Below are 27952 nucleotides of genomic sequence, written 5' to 3'. Positions count from 1 at the left end.
CGAGACCATAGTTGTGAGTTCGTGCCACTTGGTGTTTTTGAATCGCGCATTCGTTATATTTGAATTATTGTTATACGGCCGGAGTGATGTCTGGGAATAGTTACTGTAACTAGAGGTGTGCATGTGTCATTCAGTGTTGTCGCGTACCATTCCATGGGATTAATGTTTTTTCTTGTTGTGAGGGGTAGTGCGCGAGCAACTTAGTCAGAGGAGCAGCGCCCCTCCTAGTAGAATAATCCTGTTAGCAATGTCCGAGCACCATCGGGGGGCTTGGGGCGCGCGAGACGAAGCGATGTGGTGGCCCGGTGCTATCGCCGCCGACCAGCAGACACTTCAGCATCATCAGCATCTTCTGCATCAGCAGCAGCTCGCTGTTCAGCAGCAGGCGCAGATCGATGCGGCCAACAGTTCGGCTTCGGCCACCCAGCAGCTGTTCAGTTATAAAATGGCCAGCAGTTTTCAGAATCCCACGACGACGGTTTCTAACGCCACTTCCACGTCTCCTGTCGGGGCGGCCGGTATCCGCGGCTACGATTACGGGATGACAGGTGGGAATCCGACGATGTCCGCACCTGCCCCCGCCGCCCAGTGGTGGTACCCTCCCGGAAACGTGGACAATATGCATAACACCCTCCTCAATGCACAGAATTTGCAGAATAATATGCAACACATGCAGCAGCAACAGCAATCGCAACAGCAACATCAGCAACAACAACCTCAACAAAATATGCCACCTGTACAGACTCCCCCACCTCCGGTAAGCTGGACCAGTATTTTTTAATCCATCTACCTGATTTTAATCCCTTAACGCCGGGAAGCCGTTTGACCAAAAATCCTTAGACGTCTTCATGCCCAGGTTTGGACATAAAGGAAGTCTGTCTGGGCTAATAAAATAAACCTGAAAAAATAATGAAAAGTATAAATCACACATTATAAAGCAAAAGTGAATTTATAACAAGTAGGTATCTAGTTATGAATCCAAGTTACTCTTCGATTGTGGATGAATTGTAAGCTTCTCAAGTATACATTATCTTATTTTTTTTTTTAATTATTAACTGAAACGGTAATAAATATAACAAATTTAAAAAACGAGCAGATTGAGGAATAGTAGTTAGATATCTACTCTGATAAAATATCTTGAAATCTAAATACACAATCGAGAGGTTACTAACTTCTATTTTGCATGTATTAATTGCGCAATACGTTGAAACTACTGAAACTGGTATCAAATCGCTATAAACGAAGTGTTTAAATTTCATAGTACTGTTGCTTTAATTAGTACAATGTCTTAATTTATCTTTCTATCCTCTATCTGAAAGAATATATCAATGGATATACGTTTTAATTTAAAAAAATCCTTTCAGAAACTGCATCTGTACCTAATTGAAGACTACTAGCAGAGGGGTAGAACTACTTGGCTGTTTTTGTTACGTCTTCGTTAATGTGAAATTTGGTATATCCCATACACTACAATACAAAAGACAAAATAACACTTCATTACAACTCCGTATTTCTTAAAGACCCAAAAGCAAAAATAACTTCTGCGTTCATGAAATCGGAAATTTTGAAACAAAGTTGCACTACATAAGGTCTCATTGTGTCTTTACCAACAAAGGTGCCCTGAATTTTCTTGGAATTTTTCAGGCAATACTATTAAGGACTGTTAATTGTGCAGCTTGTACTTAACAATAAATCACTGTTCATAAAAGGGACGTGGGACAAAGGATTTACACTTTACCTGACCCACCAACTACCTAGAATATTGCAACCAGGACAGTTTTGAAGACGCACATTTTTCATATACCCTTCAGTAAAATGAATAATTATTTATTAAACAATTTTTTTGTATCCAATGGGACTTGAGAAGAGAGATGAAGTAATTAAAAATAAACTTTAGAATTTAAGTTTAAGAGGAAAAGCAAATTTTTTACATAGACGTATTTTTTTCTAAAACTGATTGTAAGTAGGAATGACAACCTTTTTTTTCGTTTTCGTTAAGGTTTTATCTAGAAGGGAATAGATGTATATTTTAAAGAAAATATGCGGGGAATAAGAGATATAGAAAAATACCAAGGAATAGGACATATGAGGCTATAGGAGGAAAAACGAGCAAAAAATAGAATACCTTTGACTATTATTCATTTTTTTACAAAGATCAAATAATAAAATATTCTCTAAGAGGGCATAGTTATACATTTTTTCTGAATGAACCTACAGTTTATTTTGAACTCTTAAGTAAAATGAGGAAGATCAGTCGTGTATTTTTAAATAAATATACCATGTACTTAAAAAACCTGCTAACGTTGAGCTTTAAATATCATTTCTCATTCGAGAAATCACTAGATCATCGAAATATTTGTCAATTCATTGATAGTGGCTTGTTTATCGTATGGAAAGTTGCAAGTCATTATTATTTTTGTACAAGAAGTATCGTGTTGTTTTTCAGTTAAAAAACCGACTGCAAATAAGCTGATGCTTTATAATCTACTATTGTATAGACAACGTTCAAAAGCAAAAACTATCATAGATTTTTGTATAAAATTGAGAGATTTTTGTCAAATCTGAAACCTCAGTGAATTTCATCGATCTGAAAATGTTAAGGAAATGCCTATCAGGGAATTTGCAACGTTTCATGGAAATATTGAAAATTCCAATTATAAACGGTCTTTACTTACGTGATGCTACTACCGGAGTCTCGACCGGAGTTACATTGTTGAAAAGTAAATTTGTTACTAAACCACTTAGATTCTGCAGCACATATCTATATTGCCTGCGTTGTATGTTTGTTGGTTAATTGTCATTACATTAGTTTAAATTCAGGTTTATAAAGTCGGGAATTTGGGAAATCGGGTATTGTTGTGATACATTACATAAAAAAATATAAACTTTGAAGTGAAATATAGTCAATATTAGGGAAAAAATCGAACATATATCAGTTTCTGTTTCCGAAATCTCGCTGCGTTTTGAGATACAAAATGTTAGTTTAAAAAAAATGATGTTGATATTTATAGAAAAGCAATTGTGCGCACATAATGAATAAAATTACATTCAAAATGACATAATCAAGTCTTAATTCAATTCAGTAGCTTAGATATGATACGTATTGTCTCAAAAATTATAACGCGCCTCTGGAAAAATTTGTAATTTTTATTTTTAACGGCAATGATTTGATTATTTTGTATAATTTTTCCCGATATGGTAAAAATCAGTAACTGGTAATGATGCGTTTAGATAAAATTAAAATTATGCAACGTATTAGATAATGTCTCGGATAATGTCAAAAATGAAGAAACATTTTCCTCTTGCTAAAGTTTAAAAAAGTAGAGAATCAATAAATTCTTCATAATACCGGAATCTGTTAAAGAGTAAGAAGGTTTCCATATCTTCATTTGTTTAGAAGATATTTAAAGATTACATTCTTCTGAGATGACACTAAAAAACGACAGGGTTTCTAAAACAAGTTTATATATTAGTTATTATTTTCACTTTAGGAGAACATTCGAGAAATTCTGTAAATGGAGTTCATGTTTGTTCTAGTAATACCTAAAATTCTTAATAATTTGAACAGATCAATAATACCTTCTATCCTATTAGAATTTACTCCAATATCCACATATTTTCAAAACATTGATTTTTAAATTTTCTCATAATGTAATTTTTTCCTAGACAAAAAATCCTGTAATATATCCAGATTATCATTATTTGGTAATCAGAAGATACCAGAATTTGTTTCTAAATTCATAATTAAAAATGTTTCGCATTCGGTGTCAAAAAAATTAGTAATTAGGAAATAATGATAATTGAAAAATAGAAATTAATATAGAATTTATCTCAATTCAACTTGGAAAATATGTACATCCCGCTGGGTATATTTTTATTTTAGGATCATCATTTTAAGTAGTATATATTTGACAAACGCAGCAGACAAACGCTTGTTATTCAATCGGTTTGTAACGAAAAAAAAATTATTTCCAACTGAAACATTACTCACTAGACAATTAAACATGGTGAACACTTGTTCTTAGTTATTCAAAGATCTAGTGGAACAAACTTTATTTAATTAAGTAAGCAAGTACATCGCATTCATTTTGTCAAGATCTTTCATCGTTAATTCATGAATATTTATTACATTAATTTTCATGAAATATAAATGTAAAGCTTATATCGGTAATTTCCTGTTTTAAAGTTAAACAAAGCTTTTGTACTTCGTGAGGACTGTTTATTTATTTCTTTTTATTTTTGTAATACATAGTAAAAAGGTAGGTATCTTAAATATTTTGAGAAAGCAAACCATTTGCGTGACGCTATTTCTATTTTAGAAAAAAATACTGATTTATGATAGCTCTTGCTGTCATAAGTTTCACTGTCCATTCTGATCGAGAATAAGCAGAAAATTAAGAGAAAACGGGAGAAAGCAGGAATTCGTGATCGTTAATTTATTATTTTAAATCGAACCTGAAGCATATGAGTTTTAGGATTTATAGTTCCAGTCATTCTATACCGGATGTAAAGCTCGGTTTTATAATTTGCAACAGTAAACAGAACAGTATTAGAAAGTATATCCCTTCCTGTTCTTAGTTATGCATAATTATATTTTTAATATCGATAGGAAGGTGGAGAAAAAAAAAAATAAAATAGCAAGAATAACGTTCGTTTGCCGTAAAGCAAAACAAGTTATTGTATGCTATTAATATTCCTATTGTTGTCGGTTAAAAGAAGGAAAGTTGTAAGCAAATTTTTTGTTCTGGAAATATTAATTAAGCGTTTTATTTAGAACAACGTTTATTTTTAAATGTAACTCCAAACAAATCTGTGCTTTCTTAAATGTTTCTCGTGTAATGTCTTCTAGGAGACGAATATATCAGAAATAAAGAAAATATTACAAAAAAAATCTGTAATACGGTTGAACTTGGCTACAGTTATTATAAAATCGTCGTTTCCCATTTTTCTTATAGTTTTTATCAATAAATTTTTATAGTTTTGTGCAAAAAAAGGAGTTTATGCTTTAGAACAATTTTCTAAAAGAGCTGTGAAGATAAAACCGCAATGATTCTAACATTCCGAAAAACAAACAATTTCAATAGAGATACATATATTTGCGTGGCGTTTCCACTACTGTTGGTTGTTATTGGTGCTGACACTGACATTTTAACAGTATACTAAGATATGACAGAATTGTCAATGTAAAAATGAATGTACCCAATTTTGAATCTCAATAAAAATCTCATCAATCCCCAGCTTATTATTTTTTTAAATAATCCCAATAAATCCCAAAAAATAATTATGTTTATATTTATAAATAAATTTTCACTTATGGACTTTCAATTCATTCTCGTACCTCAAAAAAAAAAAAATCTACGATTTATTCTGCAACAAAAGATGAAATGTAAGAATATTACATTTATAAAACGTTAAAAATCGATGTAATGGCATATGTCTAAGAGGGTAAACATTTTTGTAAATAGTTTTTCTTTTCACATTAAATCCTTTCACAAAGGTATTTTTAAGGTATCTGTTCTATGGGTAATACGCCTTTGTATATAATTTTCGCGAAAGTATAAAAGCATCTTTGAAACATTCGTCTTCAATATCCTTCCTAATGATTTTTTAATTTCTTCATGTTTTATTTAGATGGGCACAATAAAAATTAAGTGGGAAATGATACTGTAAAATTTAGTTTCATGATTTCGATAATTCAGTGTGATCAATTATGGTTACGAAATGGGTATATCTCGAAATCCATTCATGCTGCAATTTTGAGGTCTTATAATATCTGTTCAATCACAAATTTTAATTTTCATTATTTTTTTTCTAATTATTGCCACGGCAGGGTGGAAGACTTATTGAATTTTTCTAAATGCAATGACTTGAGTGTGCCTTGTCCGAAATTAATAAACTGTGACTCGATTCTCTTTAATCTCTTTAAATTTTGTAGGGTTTTAAGTTTTAATATACATTATTATTATTATATTTTTGCAGATGCGCCCTATAGCTTAACTTAAAAACTTTTTTGGCCATATTTGTCGGTAGATTTTTTACTTCGTAGCTCTAACTGTACATAAGAAAAATTAATACGTATGTATTAAAATATTTTTAAAATTATACATCAAATTATTTCTATAATATATTTTTTTCCACAGAATCCGCATTTACGATATATAATTGTGTTTTAAGACTATACCTATTACATTTTTTTAAAAATAATGTTTACACTTTCAGATCTGGAATAGATCCAATAGATTATATGATTGAAATTAAGGTGGCTAGTACAAATAAATTTTTCGAAAAATGTCTTATTTCTAAGACTCGGATATTGAAATGGAAAAAACTTAATTCAGGCATATCTCGCAAACTCGTTAAGCATTTTTTTTTTATTTTGGTATGGAGAGTTCTATTGCGGATCTCCATCATCCATCTCCATCAAGTACTTACATTTTCATGTATGTCCTACAAAAAGACATGCAAATTTCATGTTCGGTGTATCTATAAAAAAAAATGTGTAAAAGATAGTGATATTTTTTAATTTTTTATCACAGACTGATAGGGTATGCGGAGTTAACGATTTTTTAGGTAGGATTATATAAATCCAATGATTTCTTGTCCCTTGCTAGAGGTCGCTACGGTCTCTTTGATATTTGAAGAAAATGGCTCACTGCCATTGAGCGATTTGTCACAAATTAGACGATTTTTCGTTTGCAAAACATACTTATGAAAGTAATTTATACACCTAAAATACCAATTAAAATTATATTGAAAATTTTGGTAACTAGAAAGTTAATTAACAGTTTATGAGTCTGACGATATCTGCCAAAATAACTTTTCTAATTTATAAACCATTAATTACATATTAATATCTGAAATTTCTAATCATGACTGTTTTATTTTTAATTTGAAAACCGATATTATTTTATTACAACAGATTTTAGCTTTTAGCCTTCTTTATGTCTGTCAGTTTAGTGAATGAATATGTCGGTACTGAAGAAATTGTTCCTAAAAATTCGAATAGTGATACAGGACAAGAGGGGTCCGTCTAATTGTTGACATCGTCCACAGTTTTAAGGCAAGTTAGGCCTTCTGCCGCTAGAGGGCAATGCAGTCAATATCGTCAGAACTAACAAAGCGTGCCTCAAAAAGAGGCAATTTATTGCTTAAACTATTATAATACGGTAATAAATACTAATGATAAATGCTTAATTTGTCAGATGTGGGGGTGTCGATCGCAATGTCCCTTGGACTCTGACGCCCTACAAACGCCAAAATTTGTGGGCAAGCATCAGCCCTTATTGGTTTTATAAGTTACGCTATCATGCTAACCGCACAGTTTGTTCTTAATAAATTAACCTCGAGATTAACGTCCAAAAATTATTACCTACATTTGGAATTTTGTGACGTCACAACGCATATTGCGTATGGGATCAAAATGAAAAAAGGAACAAAACGCATCTCATTTTTTTAAATCCATTTCCATTTTGTGATGTAGTTAGAAAGTTTTATTAGCTTTTACTAAATAATTATTACACTTTAGAATTTTTATTAGTGTATTTCATTTTTCCAGAAGATCCATATTCATTCTACATGTTTAATTTGTGAAGACATAATCCAGATGTGCTTCTTTGTCGTTTCTTCTATTTGGTGACATTTTTTAAGTACTCTTTCAGTCGTACTGGGGAATAATTTCGTTTGTACTGCCTATCATAATTCTTCAGAAAAGCTTTTTATAACGATAGCATTCTGAAGTTATTCAGTTGAGGTCTAACCGAGTCTAACAGTGCTTATTAGGGCCTGCCATAAATACAGATTTATGCTGCAACATCAGTCTCCCTCTCGTGTTACCTTTGGGGTCATTATAGGCATGACTAGAAATTACCCGGAGGTCACGACAGGTGCTCTCTTCGTATGGGTGTGTCGGAATCTTAACAGAATGGTTGCTGTAAATCAATCCTGGATTATGCCGGCAACGTGAACATCGAAGACGATATTTCATACGATATTAGTCTGCTGCAATTTTGCCATAATTGTCCAACTTGCACCTTTTAGAATTGGAATAATGTACCCTGTTCCTTTAATTTTCACTGTTACTTCTCTAATGAACGTTCGAAGGCTGTGTTGTATTTCATCTTTTAGAAAAACATCTAGTGCAAAGGCAAACGTCGTTATTGTAACTTGACGTTAAGTGTTAAGTTGATAAAAATGTACCGATGATGACATTAACCTCGACATTGACTGTACTATAATTGTACTAGTGTAAATTGTTTTGATTAAATCAACACATTAATTTTATATCTGAATACTGAATTTGATATTAAGGAAAACCAAGTGTGTTTAAAAGTCTACCCACCAAAGGGCACTTTTAAAATGTAGTACAACTTAAAAAATAAATAAATAAACCAAGGCAACATTTTAATAATTAATTAAGATATTAAATACTCACAATTTAATGTTGAATGTATTCGATTTAGAAGTCACTTCACACCAAAATTGTCGAGAATGCAAATTTTCTTGAGCTGAGCACATCACTAAAATTAATATACTTTTTCGATTTAACACACTCGGAGTATTTCAGGCAAAATAAAAATTTGATATAACCCTTGTTGAACTTTCGTCATTTCAGTGCCCACTCCATGATAATAATGCACATAAATCAAAACGTCATAACATTTATTGCAAATCTATCCAAATATATCACTGAAACAAAGTAATATCACCCTGTATACGCTGTTAATGTATCTAATGTATTTAAATTTCTTCAAGACGTATTTTAAATTTTTATCTTTGGTAAAAAGATACCCGAGAGTTAAGAAGATAATTGGGACAACGGCTTTCTTTCGTAGTAATTTATTCTCCACTTAAGTCTACTTTTTGCGGTTCTTTGGAGTAACTTCGTTAACATTTCAAATTAGCATTCAAACTTATTTTCAAGTGTAATATGCTAAAAAAAAACGTTAATTATCGTTATTAAATTCGTGTATCTACGGAACAAATCTCGCGTATTTTTTACGTTTCGATTATAATTCATGGCGAAAACAAAATTTGATTAAAGAACCTTATATTTTTATACACTACAATATTTTTTAGCACCACCGAGTTTTAATTTGATAATAACATAATAACTTGGGGTAATTAAAAGAAAACAATCGGTTTCCTAATTTAGATTATTATTTGTGAGTCGTTTAAACCAATATCCTTGCCTATACTAGATATTTTTCAAAATATATGATAATTAAATCACAATTATTAGTAGTCTCAACTACTACTTGTAATATTCTAAAATATATTTATAAAATTCTAATCAAGGTACTATTCTGTGAAATATTGGTTATCAACCATTCGGTAATATTAACAGATTTAAATTTAAGTTTTTGCCTAAATTTCTATTATTTTTACATTTTTTACTTCTTTTCTGTTTCTTATCGTTATGATAATGAACTGATCTAAACAACCTGTATCATTTTGATTAACTATTGGTGGGTGTTATCTTCAACTAAATATACAACATAATAATTACTTAATAAAAAACTAATAAAAAAATAAAAAGAAAACATTTTTTTTCTAGCAAAGCGAATCTCAGAACCGTCAGGAAGAAGCTCAACGGCAACAAGAAGCTGTTAATAGACAACATCAGGAGGCCGTTCAGAGACAGCAGGAGGCTCATAGGCAGCACCAGGAAGCGCAGCGGCAACACCAGGAGGTCCAAAGGCAGCACCAAGAGGCGCAGCGACAGCACCAGGAGCGGCAACAGGAAGTTCAAAGACAACACGAAGCTCAGAGGCAGCAGCAGGAAGCGCACAGGCAACACCAGGAGGCCATCCAGCAGCACCACCAGGCTATAGTCGAGGCCCAGGCTAGACAGCAGCAACTGCAGCAACAGTTGCAGCACAGTCAGCTGCAGAATAACCAACTGCAGAACAACCACCAACAGCACCAACAGGTTTGTAAATATTTTATTACTTTCACTATCTCATCCATCGACATTTTATAAGACTCAGTCAATTTAAATAATCTCTATTGTATTAATAATTCATCGGCATTTGTCATTCACAAGTCGATACTTCAATTTTCGGAACTAAAATTAGTCGCTTGTTCTGATTCCTACTTTAGCCAGTCCTAGAACAGTCTTAAATAGTAACTCGGCTATTTTCTTATTAATGGTATGATCAGTTTTTGGATGGTTCTAGAACCGTTTACTATTGGGCAGAAAATAAGCCTTTTAGTAGAAATAAATCTTATCAAATTGATTGTGAGCAAAACCCCAGGAGGTGGTATTGTTTTTGTTTTTTACAGGGTTTGTACCGCTAATATCTTTTGCTGTGCCATTAAAGATTCACCGTTGCTGTTAAACTTTCCTGGTATCGGCATGATTAATCGATAATCATACCTGAAACAGAATGATTGTCGTATTTAAAAACAATTAACAAAAGCTGAACAAAATGGGGTCGACTTTGCTTACTCCGGATGAAGTTGTAGAGGAAGAACATATTATGTTGGAATATCGAAAAATAATGCGAATGTATGTTTAATCGATGACTATATTTTTGAAAATCTTAATTCATTTCTTTGTTATTACTTATTTTTCGAACAATTACTAAGGACGACTTTAACCGATTTTGCTTTAAGATGTAATGACTTGTTTCGACCTACCGCTCAGGGCATTATTATATGTGCATTTAACCTATTGGAGCTATTCACTGTAGACGCATCATACATTTACTCTTACATTTCGTACCAATCCGTACGACTTCGTACGAAAAGAAAAGAACTCGCATCCAGTGTAACCGCAGCCTTAGTCTTTCACACATACGAATCGTAAAACAATTGGCATACTTTCCAGTAATTATAGTTTTTTCTTAATCTATTTTTTACGCATTTTCAAATTGACTGATGGATTGAACTATCTGAAATATAATCGAAATAGAACATTACCACGTTTCCAAAACTCAAATGCCTGGGCCTTCGCCAATACTGTCGGATAATATGCAAATTATGTAATTATGCAAATAAGGTTATAGATTATGTTTATAACAATTATTGTAGACACAGTTCTAGAAAAATAGAAGTGTGAGTTAACGATGTGAAAAATTAATAACTTACCAATTTAAAACTTACTTAAAAGTGCATTATGAATTTTTTTTTCGAAAAGTCGGTTAATTTTGGATAATTTTCAAAATAAAATGTTGCAATTTCATGGTCACGTAGTATACAGGGTGTCCCGTTTAAAACTCCCCAGCTGGATATCTCGAAAACGGAAAAAGATAAATGATTTCTGAAAAATCCACTGTATAGTTTCAATAAATGACTTTACTTGTGAGTACAAATCCCGTTGCCCTCAGTGCAGGTATAAATGTCGCTGCAATCCGAAAACAGATTTTGTTGACAGCAGTTCTGAAAAGTGGCGCGCATGAAAGATCTGTAAATTATAAGCAACTTTTGTTGTATAAACAATTTTCGAAAAGCCACTAGTTTCCGAGATACTTGGATTTGAGGGAATTTTTTTCCAGGAGGAACATTAGCATAACTACTGCAGATTTTCGTTGTATTAGATTGCTTTGAATAAAACAGTGATGAATTAATTTTATTTAACTAATAAATATCACAGTAAATTACTTCATTTAATCTTGTTTACGCAAATCATACTCTTTTCGATCAAGATAAAGTAATATTTATTTAACAAAAACTGATGCAAAATTAACAATGGGGAGTTTTAAAGGGGACACCCTGTATACTACGTGACCATGAAATTGCAACATTTTATTTTGAAAATTATCCGAATTTAACCGATTTTTCGAAAAAAAAAAAATTGTTGGTTGGTCCGAAATAAAGCAGTGATTCTTTTTAAACCATTATCATCTGTTAGTCTAATTATGTATGGAGTATTAAAATTTTTATAAATTATATTTAGGCATATATGCATATCGAAAGAAGTTTGAGTAGATTATTAAAACTTGAATTGGTGATTCAACTAAATAAAATTAAAAATCGACTGAATTCATATAGTATAATTATATCAACCAGTGGCGGAGGTACTGCGAGATGCCCTCATTGAGGAACCCAGATATTCGAGCTGAGTTTTTTAAAAATTTGATGTGATTGAAGTGATAATTGCGTTTAAAAAAAAAAAAGTTTTATTCGAAAAACAAACCATTATCAATTTGTTATTTTTTAAGTTAAAGTAAACTTGCCATACAATTGAATAAATCGAAATTAATTCAAAAACTGATAGTTTTACAAAAAAATAGCTGTTTATCTTTTATTGTTGCAAACATAATTACAAATTTTGAATTTTGCGAAAAACTACAAGAGGTGAATTCCATTTAATTTTGCGAGCAGTCATTTTATTTAAAATTGCATTACTTTAAAAATTCCTATAAAGTTTTGTGACATGAACAATTTTCGATTTATTTAACTATATCTGTAAGTTTACTGTAGGTAAAAAAAAAAACAGAAAATCATTAGCTTTATGAACGAAATAGAAGAGATTGAAATTGATATACAATTGCGAATTAAATAGACTGATCAAATTTGTAAAATACTCAGTGGCGTCGAAATTTTGGGAATGGCGCACGCCTCCCCCTGTCTCCGCCACTGATTAATATAATTAATTAATTATATACAAACACATTAATTATTTTTCGAGATATTTGCATATGATATTTATCAAAAACTTTATTAATCTGTATATAAGAACTGTTTCCATTAAAATTATCAAAAGAATCATTTTATTATCGGAACGCACTTAAATACCACTCTGTGTGAAGTAAGTACAATAGGTGTAAATATTTTTGGAATTTACCATTATTAAGAGTAGCGAGTTTCTTATTCATATGTTAAATTAACCGAGGAATGCGGCCTTCCAACGGAATAATGACTATTGTTATTTCGTTCTGTCCGCCCAGGTCTTGCAGCAGCACCAGCAGATAACTTCGCAAGCACCACTTCCCCCAAAAGGTAGAATGCCGCGTGCAAAAGCCGACGCCAGACCAAGGGGCCGTATGACCGCCTACGCGTTCTTCGTGCAGACGTGCAGGGAAGAGCACAAGAAGAAACACCCCGAGGAGAACGTCGTCTTCGCCGAGTTCTCCAAGAAATGCGCGGAGAGATGGAAGGTAAGTTCTATCCAATTTTTCCATATAAATATTCAACCCTATGATTATTTTAGGGTACATTGTCATCAGTCTTTTTAGTTTTTTTGCAACGATATCGCGAATTTTGTGAAAATACGCTGCTTGTCACAATTAAAACTTTACAAATGAAGTTCAGTTAATGGATTTTGAATAAAGTTGTTAATTTTTTTTTTGTCTAAATTAGTGCAAAATATAAATATTTTTTGACGTACCTATGCTTGCAGATTATCACCAATCATTAAATTTATTTGATTTAAATCATGGTTTAAATAAAAAAAATCAAGTGAAATAAACATTTTCATTGAAATTTTAGGTTTCCATATAATATACAGAGTGAACGAGTGGATACGATTGCTTTTACATTTGAAACCCTCTGTAGAGTACATCAGCTGACTGTGCTTTAATAAAAAAACGTTTCCACAAAAATTTTTTTTATTAATTCAGATATCAAATGCTTTGAAGAAATCTATGATAAAAAACAAAATTATTTTTGCAAATATCTAAGAAAAATGTAATTTCTAAATAACCTCGTGAGTATAATTTTTTTGTGAACCTGATCAGATCAAAATGACTTGTTGGCAACCCTAACCCTAAAAAATATTTAAATTTTTTTGTACAAAAACGTATCCTTTTTGACGGTCTGTATATGCTAAAAACTGAAATTTGAATAAAACTTTCTACCTCGGTGCCGCTACTGAAGAAAAAAACTATAAGCCATTCGCAAAAAAATCAACTTTGAAAATGATTCCCATTTCTAGTAGCACCTTAATTTTTATTAGTTTATACATAATAATTGTTTTATAAATTAAGACTAATAATGATGCCGATTTACATTTGCAAGCAATGTGGACCATGTTTTAATGTCACCCGGTCAGAGTTAGACAATACATAATCAATTATAATCATAATCACTTCAAATTATATTATAATTTTTAATTTCCATAAAAATATTTGTATTAAAACGTAACGAACATTCTACGTATTTAATTACATAGTTAAAACAAATACTGGACGCACCTTATTTCTGGAACCGCCTGCAGCCGTATTTTTTGTGCAATGTTGAAATACTTTAACGATCAGTAATGGTGCTGTTGACCCATTATTAAAAAAAAAACTAATTTTTGTTACAACCGGAAAGCGTTGTTTTAATTTCAGATATGCGCTCATGTATTAATTAATGGATCATGACGGCGTGGAATAGTTTTGATAAATTAGTAACTGGAAGATTAATATACCAGTCATAATTGGAATTCAGATTCTGATAACAGAATTTAATCTTGCTGTAATACGGAGGGCCCTTTAAATGTCGTGAACGATTGTGGAAAATGTGAAAAATTATTCTGCGTTTGATGGCGTTTTTCTAATCGGATATAAACAGATCTTCGCGAGTGTGCATTGTACATACCCGTTGTCAAAAGTTTCAACATGAAACACGTATATTTGTAATAAATCAGTTCTTTAGGAATAATGTTGTGTCTTAATTTTTTTTCTATATCAGAATCTCTTGAAAACAAATAGGTAAAAATACAGATCAAAGATTTATTATAAAACATTGATTTTAATCTCCCTTACATGAACATTTTTCATGTTGTATGGTAAAATTTTGGTATTTAAACAAAATATATTAACAAAGGATAGGCACTGTCATATAAGAGGCTACTCTTTTTATTTTTCGACAAATAATTCCATCGTACTAAATTTTGCGATTAGACGTTATGATAAATATTGCGTGCACGTACCCACATAAGTTTAATGTAATTAAAAATATCAGGTGATTTTGAAGAGCCGAAAAATGTATTAACACATTTATTGCGACTGACATGGTTAGGTTAAAACCAACATTGTTATGGTACCACATTAGTGGATTTCGCAGGAGTATTACAATTTAATTAGTAAATCATTTCGTTTTGGTGGGTTAACCGCGAGGAGATTCTGGTATTCGCGAATGGGGAATTCAAAAGGTAGCTCGGGGATTCCCAACTCGAGTAAATTTGGCAAAATTTGCACCTCAGTTTACCCTCCGGAAAATGTTGTGTTTGCAACCTTGAATGTAACTATTGCTTTCTCAGTTCGAAGTATTCGTATGATTGGTATAGCTTTAAAACAAAAAGTACTTAGGTTCACATTATTTTATTATTAGATTATAAAACAATCAAGGAGAAGGCAGCACGTCAGGCGATCAAAAAATAATTTAAAATTGAAATGTTTGTCAGGCATTTTGAAACTTTCAAGGTTTACGAATTTACATTTTTATTTAAAAAAACTATGATTAATATGTTCAATAAATGTATTCGAATATTATCCAAATACATCGATTAATTTTCAGTAAAAATAAGCAAAAAAAAAAAAACAAAGCTCCCTTTAAGTGTAGCGTACAAATAAATATTTTAACCCTCTAAACATTCATTACGAGGCGCCCTTGAACAACAGTTTTTATGAATTTTTTGCGATCCGATCCCCGTTATTGAAATTTAAAACATACCTTTTTTTACGATCCTTCTTCTGGCCAGACCAAAAGCCGGTCCGCTTGAACAAGAGCCGGTATCGTTGGGAAGTTTATATTACCATTTCGTTTCTTATAGACGAAAGACGAAGGTAAACGGGTTTTCTGGTACTGGTGGCCGCATGCTGGGCCGTGTCATGCCCCTGGCCATGGACATCCGCTCGAATTTTTCCAGGGGATAGCTAACTAGAATATAATAGATCGGCGTTATATAAAAGCTTTGCAATAGCCTGAATGTTTTAAAATTTTGACTTTAAATATAAAATATTTACATATTTTGAAATATGAAATTAATACGTTTTTTTTCTAATATGGCTAATAATGTCCGTTCTACATAATGATAAATCTACATAGGAAAGCTAAACCGAAAAAACATATTGCAAATATTCTGGGATATTGCTATCTTATTTGAAAAAAATATACAAAAGCAAATGTTATATTGAATAGAAAATATTTTCGTTCCTTAAATATTTATAATTCTTTTATAAATACATTTCTATAGTAAATGACTGTACGTTTAAAAAAAATACTTATGGGTTTAACCGATAGTAAATGACGAAAATAACGTCATAAATCGATAGCAGCTATACTAATTTTTGTAATTATTCCAAGATCATTGACTTTTTTGACAAATGATCAATTTTAATATAGTAGCGCCACCAAATTTCAACGCATCGAAGTGAAGAATATAACGGTTTGGCGAAAAATCTTAGTCTTTTATCTGAATTCCGACGCCTATGCTCGATAGCTATCAAAGAATCGAATCTCAAGGTTTGGTCAGCTCGGAAGAAGTAGTAGTTGCTTCGCCGGTTCTAAATATTGCCGATATTATATAAATCTAATAATATCGGCGTTTATCGTTTATCAGGGAGTTCTGCAAATTTCTGCCGTTGAATTATTACTGAACTTCATTCAGTTTCGCAATGACCAAACAAAATAACAAATAAATTCCAGTCTCGGTCTGAGCCAATATTATGAGAGTGTAAACTTAGCTATAATAAAAACGGATTTATGTCGCTGTAATTAATAATTATTTATATATTAACGCTTTTGACGCGTTTAAATGTTTTTGTTCATTATCCCGTTATTTTAAACTTTTTGGCATAGGATTTCAATTAAATTTAATCGGTTTTATTTTCGTTATATATTATTTTCGGTAGGATCGGATATGAATGTGATTATAAATCATGTACTGGAAGATTAATGAGATAAGGGAAGAAGTATGCCTGCGTGTGCGATAATATACGCAAGCGCCGGGTTATTGCAAGAGTCTGAAAATCAATTGTGCCTCTGTGTTATGAGAAAGGGTAAAATTCGAGGGTTTAAAAGCTCTCATCTCCCCCTTTCTGCGTCCTACGTTCTCTAATTTAGTATATTAATATTTTACGTTCGTTGTAATTAACGTTGTTCCTAAGCTTTTTGTTACTGTCTTCCTGGTTAATTACATTTTAATATTTCCAATAAATAAAAAAAAAATAGAAAATTTCCTGCCCTTCATCATATACAAGTTGTGTCAATATTCGTTGTACATGGAACTACCACATATTCTTGGAGTCAAAATACAAAATAAGACGATTTAACTAAATTTGCCTCTATCCAAAGTTTCTTCATTTAGATGTTAGCGGGCATCACAGCAAAAAATTAAGTTTTTCGAAAATAAAGTATTTCTGATTTTAATAAAATTTGATGTGCTCATACCTATGTGTAGATGTAATTTTTTGGCATAGTAAAAATACCCTACCCCTAAGCAAATATTTTCAGATTTCTCCTGTTGAAATTTTGTTTCACCAACACATTTTTGATAAAAAAATAATGGTACTGATTTAATCGTCATAAAAATTTGATTTATTATTATTATTATGATTTTGACTCGATAGTGAACTATTAGAAATGTTGGATCACTTAAAATAATTTTCCTGAAAGAACATTTAATTACAAGTTTACTGAACAGGGCATTATTTTGTTTTATTATAAAATGAATAAAATTTTTTGACAATTAATGCAATTTTGTATAAAAAATGCGTTGGTGTTGACTAATTAGCGAAGAACCGTTAGAAATACAAGAAAAAAACTTGAAAAAATCACTTATCTATATGATAAAAAAGGAACCAAAGTTGTAGTCACCTGCAAAAAAAATATGAGCATATTTGCTTACGGGGGTATTTTTCATATGTCTGTAAATGCAATTACTATGACAAAAAGTGACATGCAGAGATACTAGCACATCAAATTCTATTTAAATTAAAAAACGTTTTAAGGGTTATTTAGAAAATACAAAAATGTTTTGCCAAATTTGGTGCCTTGTAGCGACTAAATGAACCAATTTTCGATAGAGGGAATAGTCTTGTTCTGGACATAAGAATATGAGTAGATCCATATACTTGGAATATTGGGAAGACTATCTATTTCAGAGTAAAAAAATCCGTTGCAAATTTAAATTTATTCTCAAGAAAAATGTTGCTGTTTCACAAATACTTAAACCTGGTTAAAAAAATGTAATGCGGTGCAGTTTTAATTTTTTTGTAAATATATTTCTATATACTTTTTTTTGCTCGTCGATATGTGTAATAACCATAAATAAAATATCTAAATATCTTCTGAACAAACGAAAATATTGAAATGAAATATTACACAATACATACATAACATGGTGTTAACTTGAAAAAATTAACACCATTTTATTATTGCACACTTTTGCAACATTAATTAAATCTAAATTTTTCAGTTTTACAAATTGTCGATTTTTACCAAAATAGCAAAAGTTATGCAGAAACTCATTTTTCTTCAAAATAAAAAAAATACCAATGAAAATGTATTCAATATTGCTAATATTTACATATTTCTTTAAGTTGAGACTTAATTTTTACATTAAATGTCATTAACGACTATGCACACAAAATGTTTCAATATATCTAGTTTCTCGGAAGGTATTTAGAAAATTAAAAATTTTTTTTAATGGATACCTTGTATCTCTAAGAAAAAACAAGAGCTCTAAGAGCAATACAATACTTTTAAATTTTGATTAGGATATTGCACCTTCACTTAAAATATAATTAATTTTTAAAGAAAAGCTGTTTGATACAAGAATAACCGTCAAAAACGTATTCTTTAATTTTGTAAATATTCAAATGGGCTTTTTTTGTTGCTTCAGACAATGTTGGACAAGGAAAAGAAGCGTTTCCACGAAATGGCCGAGAATGATAAGAAGCGCTACGATACCGAGATGCAAAGCTACACTCCACCAAAGGGTGAGAAGCAAAGGGGCAAAAAGAGGAAGCAAGTGAAGGATCCTAATGCTCCAAAACGATCATTGTAAGTATTTGTTTTTATTCAAATTTTTTTCCATCACATTAAATGTTTTATATACTGTCATGAAATTATTATTCATTTTCTTTATAACACACATGGTACACATATTCTTTTCTAATCAAATCTAAAGTAAAGGTGTTTTTATCAGAATATTTATGTGTTGAAAATTAATTTTCCCAAATTGAAACAGACAACAACTTGGCACAGTTTGATCAATCAACATCTCCAAAATAGATGTCTGGTTATATGCCTGTGCTAAATAAAATTGGGAAAATGGAGAGAATTTGACCTGCTTCAATGGATCAACTATAGACATTTTTTCTCACACTTGCCCAAAACATTTAACAGTAAATAAATGCATGATATAAAAGTAGGTACAACATTAATAGAAATAACATAACAAGCGATTGCATACCATGCAAAAGAAAAAAAAAGCTGTTTGCATCACTCCTAAATGTTTATAAAACCGCTATGATACGCTTGTAAATAATGACCAACAATATGATAAGCAATTGTAAATACAACCAACAGTTTTAACATTTATATGTGATATCACACTTCACTCTAATCATTGTTGCAGATCTGCATTCTTTTGGTTCAGCAACGATGAGCGTGCCAAAGTAAAGGCCCAAAATCCGGAGTATGGGGTGGGCGACATTGCTAAAGAATTGGGTAGAAGATGGGCCGACGCTGATCCAGAGGCTAAAGGGAAATATGAGGCGCTGGCCGACAAAGACAAAGCTCGTTATGAAAAGGTAAGTGCAAATTGAGGATAACATGATACATTCCTTACTTACATAAATAAAAAAAAATTCAATTTATTCTAGTTAATTGTAGAAACTGCATTAAATAAACCCAAATATTGAATCTGACGATTACGTTTTCATAAATAAACTGTGGACATTCCTTAATAAAACTTAAAATTTAATTTTCAGTTTTTCTGAAAATGATCTTTTTCTTGATAACTTATTGTTTTGTTCTCCAAATGTCAGCGTCATCAGTATTGTTGTTTTGTTTACAATGAACAATGACAAACTGTTGCGTCTGCATTCGAGATGACACAATTGCTGATTCGTTGAATAAAATCTCGTGTAAAATTACACCAATCACTAGCTGCTGAAACAGAATGTTACATTTTAATGTAATCTTAATCTTACTGTTTTAATCATTTTTAATTTTACCGAAATTTAATTACCAATGTGAAAGAAATAAAATAACTGTTCCAAACAAAACAACTGGGCATGTGGCTTTTAATCATTTATGAACCCTCTGTATTATTGACCCCCATCCCGTAATTGGTCTTGTACTGTAAGGTGGCGTAACTAGATAAATAAATAAATAATTCAAGTCACAGTCAGAAACTTTAGAAAACCTAGTTACGCTAAAAACATTAAAAACTATGATAGGAATATGAATAATGAATATATTTGAAAAACTGTTCCTAACTATTTGGAACATACTGTAGATTAGAAAATTTGGTATATTTGTGATTATGTCACCCTGACGAACAACCTGTTGGAAGATTTTCCCTAGAAAATCCTTAATAGTATTTCTCTTATTTTTTCACCATAAAGGTGGTCATGGTTGGCCAACACCTGATCTATTAAATAAAATCTTAAAATTGAATAAATGAAAAAAAAACAGGGATGGTTGGTCCTCGAATAGGTTCTAAATTAAAAGTGACAATGCAGGAACACTTACACAAAATGAAAACAAAATACATACAAGGTGTCTAGGAAATGGTGAGCAATCTCTCATGTTAGGACTTGTAAAAATAAGGTCAAAAGTATACAGGGTGTTAATTAAGTATGTACGATAAATTCAACAGATGATTATTTGAGTGATTTTAAGACAAAAAGTCCATATATTGGTCCGCAGATGCTTCGTTTTCAATATACAGGGTGTTAAATTTTTGTAAAAAAATTGCTATTTCGTAAATATTTTAAATACCGTTTTACCCAATTTTGTTGTAATTTGGCAGTGTTACTTGTAGTGTTAAGGGGGCTAATTTAACCCTAACTTGATTAGATTTCGGGACACCCTGTCCCGAAATTCATGCAACAAAATTTGGTCACAGATTCTTAAGACAAATTTAGGGGACCCATATTTTTTATTTTTGCTAAGTGGTCCCCTCTTTCGGAGTTACAGCCCCCTGAAGTCCGCCCCTAAGAATAATCTTTTTTTTATATCTCAGAACCCTGTTGTATGAGAATCATTAAATTTGGTACATAGGGGTTTTATGACATGTGGAATCTGATGGTGCTACGTTTTTTGGCGGGGAACCCCCTTAAGACAATTTTTCATGAGCACTCTTGTCTTTGGAGCCAAAAAAATTTGGTCGCATATTTAAATTTCTTAAAAATTATGTCCACTAGAAAGCCATTAAATTTAGAAACATTTTGTCTCTTTATACTTTTTTCGTAAAAGCAATGTTTTCGAGAAATATGGCAAAAAGCGATCGAATGCGTTTTACGAAACAAATATCAAGAGACAAAAAAATTTCCAAATTCAATGGCTTTCCAGCTAATAATTTTTTAAAAAAATCTAATTGGCGACCAAATTTTTCTGGTTGCAAAGACAAGGGAGCCCACGAAAAAGTGTCTTACGGGGGTTTCTCGCCAAAAAGCGTAACACTGCGAGGTTACACATGTAATAAAACCCCTGTGTACCAAATTTAGTGATTCTCGTCCAACATGGTTTTGAGATATAAAAAAGACTTCTTAGGGGCAGATTTCAAGGGGTTGTAACTCCGAAAGGGGGGGCCAGTTGGCAAAAAGAAAAAATACGGGTATCCTAAATTTGTCTTAAGAATCTATGACCAAATTTTGTTGCATGAATTTCGGGACAGCCTGTATATATGTTTTTTTTAATTGGAATCATCCTTTAGAGTTCTTAGCTATTGAAGAGAAGAGTTAAAAATTGAATTTTTATATAATCTTTTTGTTTTTCATTGTGTTTATGTAAAAGGAAGTTATTTCTATTAATGTGTTCAATTTACTGATAGCTACTTTGAAGGTCCAGGAACAGAACATATTCAGCAGTCTTAGAATTCAAAAAGGTGTTCTTCTTTGGTATTGATATGAGTTCTTGTTTTCGGGTACTTAATACTATATGTACTTACATGTCAGAAATACAGGGTGTTCTCAAAGTTGAGTCATTTATTTTAATAGCTGGTAGAACTAAAAAAAGTCGATTTACCAAAAATCGTTTATATAAAAGTTGCAAAAGCAGAGTTATAAAAATCTTGTTCTACAAAAATTGTTCAAAATTGCTACTATTTGTTTACCTTTTTTTACAACGCAGTGGTCGAAAATGACAATAAATCAGGTTTGTATTATAAAGTTTTTAAATTTCAATTTTTTATAATATTGTTAATAATTACTTTATTTGGCAAGTTTTATATAAATGATTTTTGGTAAATCAACTTTTTTTTACGAGTTTTACCAGCTGTTAAAATAAATGACTCAACTTTGAGAACCCCCGGTATATTGGTATCTTAATCATTATTTTGAAAACTGTTCGTTATATCGATTACAAACGAGTAGATCTTTTTCACTAAAAGCAGTAATAGTCTTAAAACTAAAAAAAGATCTACAAATTTTTTTGGGGCCATAACTGTCGAGAAAGCTTCGCCACAGGGCTTCCAAAGTAGCTATCTGTAAATTGAATATAACACAAATAACAGCTTCTTTCCAAAAGTTGTCCAAAGGACCCTGCACGAAATACAGGGTGGCCCACCAGTTACGCCTCGGTCGCTAGGTACCAAACGGCAAATGTTACAAAAACCTGTTTAGGTGGGTATGTGTAGGTTGATTACGGCTACATATTAAAAATATTTTGAAATATACAGGGTGTCCAGGAAAAGCGTACCATATCAAAGTTATGTATTTTTAAATGGAACACCCTATATTTTACTGCATTTTTGAAAGCACAATAAAAAAATAGGTGAACTTTATTAAAGGTTCTGCATACCTAGGACTTACAGTTTGTCAGATATTTCAATTTTAGTGAAAATGCAGGCATAGCGTAGAAATTTAATATTAGTAATAAAAAAATTATTTTAAGGAAGCTGCTTTGGAGGGTCTATTTTAGATCCTTGAAGTTATAAATTGTTATATTTGTCGTCACTTAGTATTATACAGGGTGTTCAAAAAACTGCTGAATACTTCTCTCAACTTTAAACAGCAATAACTTGGTTATTTTAAATGGAACACCCAGTATATTTTTACTTTGGGAGTTGGGAAATTTAAAACTCTTTCAAACTGTGTATAGGTTCCCTATACCTATCTCTAACGGTATTGGAGATATTTGTGCCGTTTCGTTTTTTATCGATTTTTTTTGTAAGATGTATCCACGTGTCTCTATCGAGGTCTTTACTGAATTGGTTTGGGTTCTTCTTGATGACGTCTCTTTAAATATAAGGAGAAAAATGTGAATGCAAATAGATGGCACACCTGCACATTTTTCATATTCAGTGAGAAATTATATAAATCGATAATTAAGTAATAAATGAGTAGGTAAGAATGGTTCATGTCAGTGGCTACCACAGGTGTCCAAACCTCTCGTAATGGACTTCTTTGTTTCGGGCTGTATAAAAATATATCTTGTACACAGTGTTCCACCTACTACTTGCGATGATATGAAGGAAAGGATTAGATATGCATTTGCCACAATCACCCCAAATATTCTAAGGAATGTGAGAATATCATTTGAAGATAGAATAAGATGCTGTATTCAAGAGAATGGTTATCAATTCGAACATCTATTAAAATTTTTCTTTGTTTCTTCTAAAAGTAAAATTTTCTTTAATAAATATTTTTCATGTTCATACATAATTCAGTTACTTACTACAAACATATCTATACAAAATTAATAACTTTTTATAATTATTCTGCTTATAAAATAATATTTTTTATTAGAAAACTTTTTTGAATATTGTCATGATAATGATAAATGGAAATTATACAGCATTTTATTTTATCTTCAAATGATATTCTCACGCAAATGCATCTCTAATCCTTTCCTCCAATATCATCGCAAGTAGTAGGTGGAACATTGTGTACAAGATTTTTTATATAGCTCGCAACAAAGATGTCCATTATGGTGAGGTCTGGACACCTACGTGGTCACTGACATGCACCATTCCATCCATTTATTACTAAATTTTCGATTTAAATAATTGCTTACTGAATATGAAAAATTTTCAGGTGCGCCATCTAATTGCATCCTCATTTTTCTCAATATATTTAAAGAGACGTTATCAAGAAAAACCCAAACCAATTCAATAAAGACCTCGATAAAGACACATTGATACATCTTACAAAAAAAATCGATAAAAAACGAAACTGCACAAATATCTCCAATACCGTTAGAGATAGGTATAGGGAACCTATACACAGTTTGAAAGAGTTTTAAATTTCCTATCTCCCAAAGTAAAAATATACTGGGTGTCCCATTTAAAATAACCAAGTTATTGCTGTTTAAAATTGAGAGAAGTATTCGGCAGTTTTTTGAGCACCCTGTATAATACCAAGTGACGACAAATATAACAATTTATAACTTCAAAGATCTAAAATAGACCCTCCAAAGCTGCTTCCTTAAAATTATATTTTTCTACGCTATGCCTGCATTTTCACTAAAATTAAAATATCTGACAAACTGTAAGTCCTAGGTATGCAGGTGCTATCAAAAATGTAGTAAAATATAGGGTGCTCCATTTAAAAATACATAACTTAGATATGCTACGCTTTTCCTGGACACCCTGTATATTTCAAAATATTTTTAAAATGTAGCTGTAATCAACCTACACATACCCACCTAAACAGGTTACTGTAACATTTGCCGTTTGGTCACTAGCGACCGAGGCGTTACTGGTGGCCCACCCTGTGTATGGAAAATGGTCTTTCAGTAAATCTTGTTGAAATTTTGCAGAGAGGTAGGTTTCAGCTTGCTGAACAAAATTCTCAATGATCAAAAAACCTCACTCAAGGCCACTGTGCGACTTGAAATATACGATAAAAGGTATTTCTTTGAATCTTGCTAAACACAGGTCAACATTTGGTCCACAATGAAACACCCAAAGCGGTCTGGTCCTTACAGGGTTTTTGGGATCACTGATTACGATGAATAGATCAGTTAAGCTCCATCACATCAGTTTTAAGATCATTTGAAGGACAAGTAAAGAAATAACCGTCGAAAAAGTCTGGAAAAATTCATACATATGTTTCCGAGGTCCCTAATCACGAAACCGTAGTTCGTTTTACCCCGCAGCGACTCCTAGGGGTCATGCCAAGGTCATTTTGAAGGTCAAGTAGAGAACTGATCGTTGAAAAAATCTGGAAAAGTTCACAAATATGTTTCCGAGGTAGGGTTACCAGATCTATTTCATGACAAACCCGGAGACATGACCCGTTTGTATAATTGACGTCTAAAAAAAAACGTTCTGCAATTGCAGTCGGACAAATCGTTGTCTAAAATAAAAATTTCGAAAAAATGACCGTCGGCCATATCGTATCTGCCATCTTGGATTTGGAAACTATGAAAATTTAACTTCATATTCGCGATCAGCGACCCTGAAAACCCCAAAGTAAAAAAATTCAGACAAAAATATGCTGTAGAATCATGTATGACTCAAAGGGTTAACTGACCTACTAATCGTATTCAGCAACCCCAAAAACCCTATAAGGACCAGACCGCTTTGGGTGTTTCATTGTTGACCTTGTTTAGCAAGATTCAACAAAATACCTTTTTTTTGTATATTTCAAGCCGGGTAAGGTTTTTGATCTTGATGTCATTGAGACTTTTGTTCAGCAAGCTGAAACCTACCTCTCTGCAAAATTTCAGCAGGATTTACCGAAAGACCATTTTCCATATATGTATTTTGTGCGGGGTCCTTTAATAGGACACAAAAATCGGTTTTCAGCTTTCAACTTCAAGAGCTAATAAGTAACTCTACAGGCCGAGTCCAAATAAAAAAATATCTTGACAATTTGGTCTTATCAGTTTTGTTTTGAGCAGAAATGATTGTTTTTTTGAATTACAGGTCACATTACTGTGCCTTACTCTTAGCTTAATTTTGTGAAACTATTCCCAACATCTTGTCCTGTTTGTGAAGTGAATTAAAAATTCTTACAGAACTCTGTTTAGGATCTCTAGAATGGGAAATTAAAGTGTAGAAAATATTATTGCTATTGATTGAAATGTTTTATAATTTTTGTCTCGTCTTCTTGCAGGAGATGACTGCATATAAGAAGAAGAACAACCCAGCCATGCAACAAGCAGCTGCCCCAGTACCTGAAGCAGAAGAACCAGAGGAGGACGAGGAGGAGAACGAAGAAGATGAAGATGAGTAAGCTGTAATATACCTCATTCAGTCGCCTTCTCATTCCTCTATTGTAAATATACATATTAGCAGTGTATTTCGTTCTTTCACATATTTTTTTTTATCCAGATGTGTGTACTTACAAACTGACAGACAGTGTGTGAGTGATGTGCAAGAGCGCCTCATTTGTATCTCATCCTACATCCACCTCATTTATTTAATTTTCAGTTTAAACAAAAAAGTGTGTAGTGTATTTTTACTATTCGAATTTGATTCTTCCTCGCGCTGTCTCAAACTCAGGATGGTGCAACGGGTTTGGAAATTTCTAAGCAGCCACCAGAAACGATTTATGTATTTTTTGTACGATTTATTTTTTTAAATAGTTAAGACCGGTATTAACGATGTCACCAACAGATGTTTAAACGTTGCGACGTTGTTACTATTTCCTTTTTACGTATGTAATCTGTGGGTTGTAAATGGATCCTCTTCCATGAAGTTTTACCATTTTATCCGTTGATCCCTCTTAAATTCCTTTATTTTCTTACATTTTAAAGATTTTACACTTGCTTTTTATTCTTCCCGAGTGTCGATGCGGTTCATTTACAACCCCTTAGAAGTCTGCGAGCTGCCAGTTATTTATTTTTAAAGTAACAAATTTTTAAGTTGTAAGTATCACTTATAGCGTAATGTATCTGTTTACCCCTATAGTATAAGCAGAGCAGACTATTTTTATTGTCATTTAAATTGTTAATAGTTGATGGGTTAAACCAAAGTAGGGGGGCGCCGGTCCCTTCGCACCTGTATATTTAAATATGGACAATACTTTCAGATGGTGTTACTTAACCTGTTGAACAAAAACCGTTTAACGATCGCCACAGCCGATAGTTTCTTTTTTTATTTCAAAAGCATGCTTGGAAATACCGACATCAACGATACTGCAGGCAGTTTTCCAGTAAAAAAAAGAAGTGCTACTGTTCCAAATGTGTTACTTGATTTCTATATTTCCAGCCATGTTTACATCGTATCGCAGTTTTGAGTTTTATTGGGACGATTCATAAAATCGCGGATCTAGGAGATAAACAAATATTTTCTTATTTACTTCTATTAACTATTAGGCGTTTTTAATTTTTTACAAGTTTTTAGTTTAAACAATTACTTTTTACATACACATTATACCATACCAAAATGAAAAAGTTATCCAGTTAACCATCTATTTATTTATGAATCATGTTTTAAAGATATGAAATCAGAAGTGGGATGATGATAAGGTGAAAACTATTGAGTAAAATTTTAAAATATACGTATCTTTATTAAATATACTTAACGAATCAAAAGCGAGCGAGTTAAACGACTTTTGTTAACTCCCAACACCCGTATTCTTATTTTCGTGTGTGCATAATTTATCAGTAATTTAATCTGTTAATATTTGTAAATTCCCACTGTACCATAAACTTATAATGGGAATACGAAATGTGACGTGAAATGTTGACTTATTATTATAATTAATTAATGAGATAGTTATTTGCATATTATAATAATTTTTAGTACTGTTAATGTTAATGTATCCATTAAATGGACAAACATTTCACTTCTCATAACAAATTGCTCTGTGTTATTTTAGGGAGAAAAATAGAAAGCAATGTTTGTTTTTTATATCTAATAGGGATAACTAAAAAAAAATTAATAAAATTTTCAGTAAAA

At 31.8% G+C, this 27952-nt stretch overlaps 1 protein-coding gene across 1 annotated transcript; it reads left to right on the top strand.

Moving 5' to 3' along the window:
• Nucleotides 1-27952, top strand: LOC108917046 (high mobility group protein DSP1). Its single transcript, XM_023454699.1, has 6 exons — nt 1-757; nt 9554-9928; nt 12891-13100; nt 18773-18933; nt 19511-19685; nt 26163-27952. Exons 1-6 carry the CDS (start codon nt 248-250, stop codon nt 26280-26282), a joined length of 1551 nt encoding a protein of 516 aa, XP_023310467.1. The 5' UTR covers nt 1-247; the 3' UTR covers nt 26283-27952.

The sequence above is a fragment of the Anoplophora glabripennis genome, unplaced genomic scaffold (assembly GCF_000390285.2).
Source record: "Anoplophora glabripennis isolate ALB-LARVAE unplaced genomic scaffold, Agla_2.0 scaffold3, whole genome shotgun sequence".
Taxonomy (NCBI): domain Eukaryota; kingdom Metazoa; phylum Arthropoda; class Insecta; order Coleoptera; family Cerambycidae; genus Anoplophora; species Anoplophora glabripennis.
The sequence above is the reverse complement of the archived record's forward strand: the minus strand, read 5'-3'. Positions and strand labels throughout refer to the sequence as shown.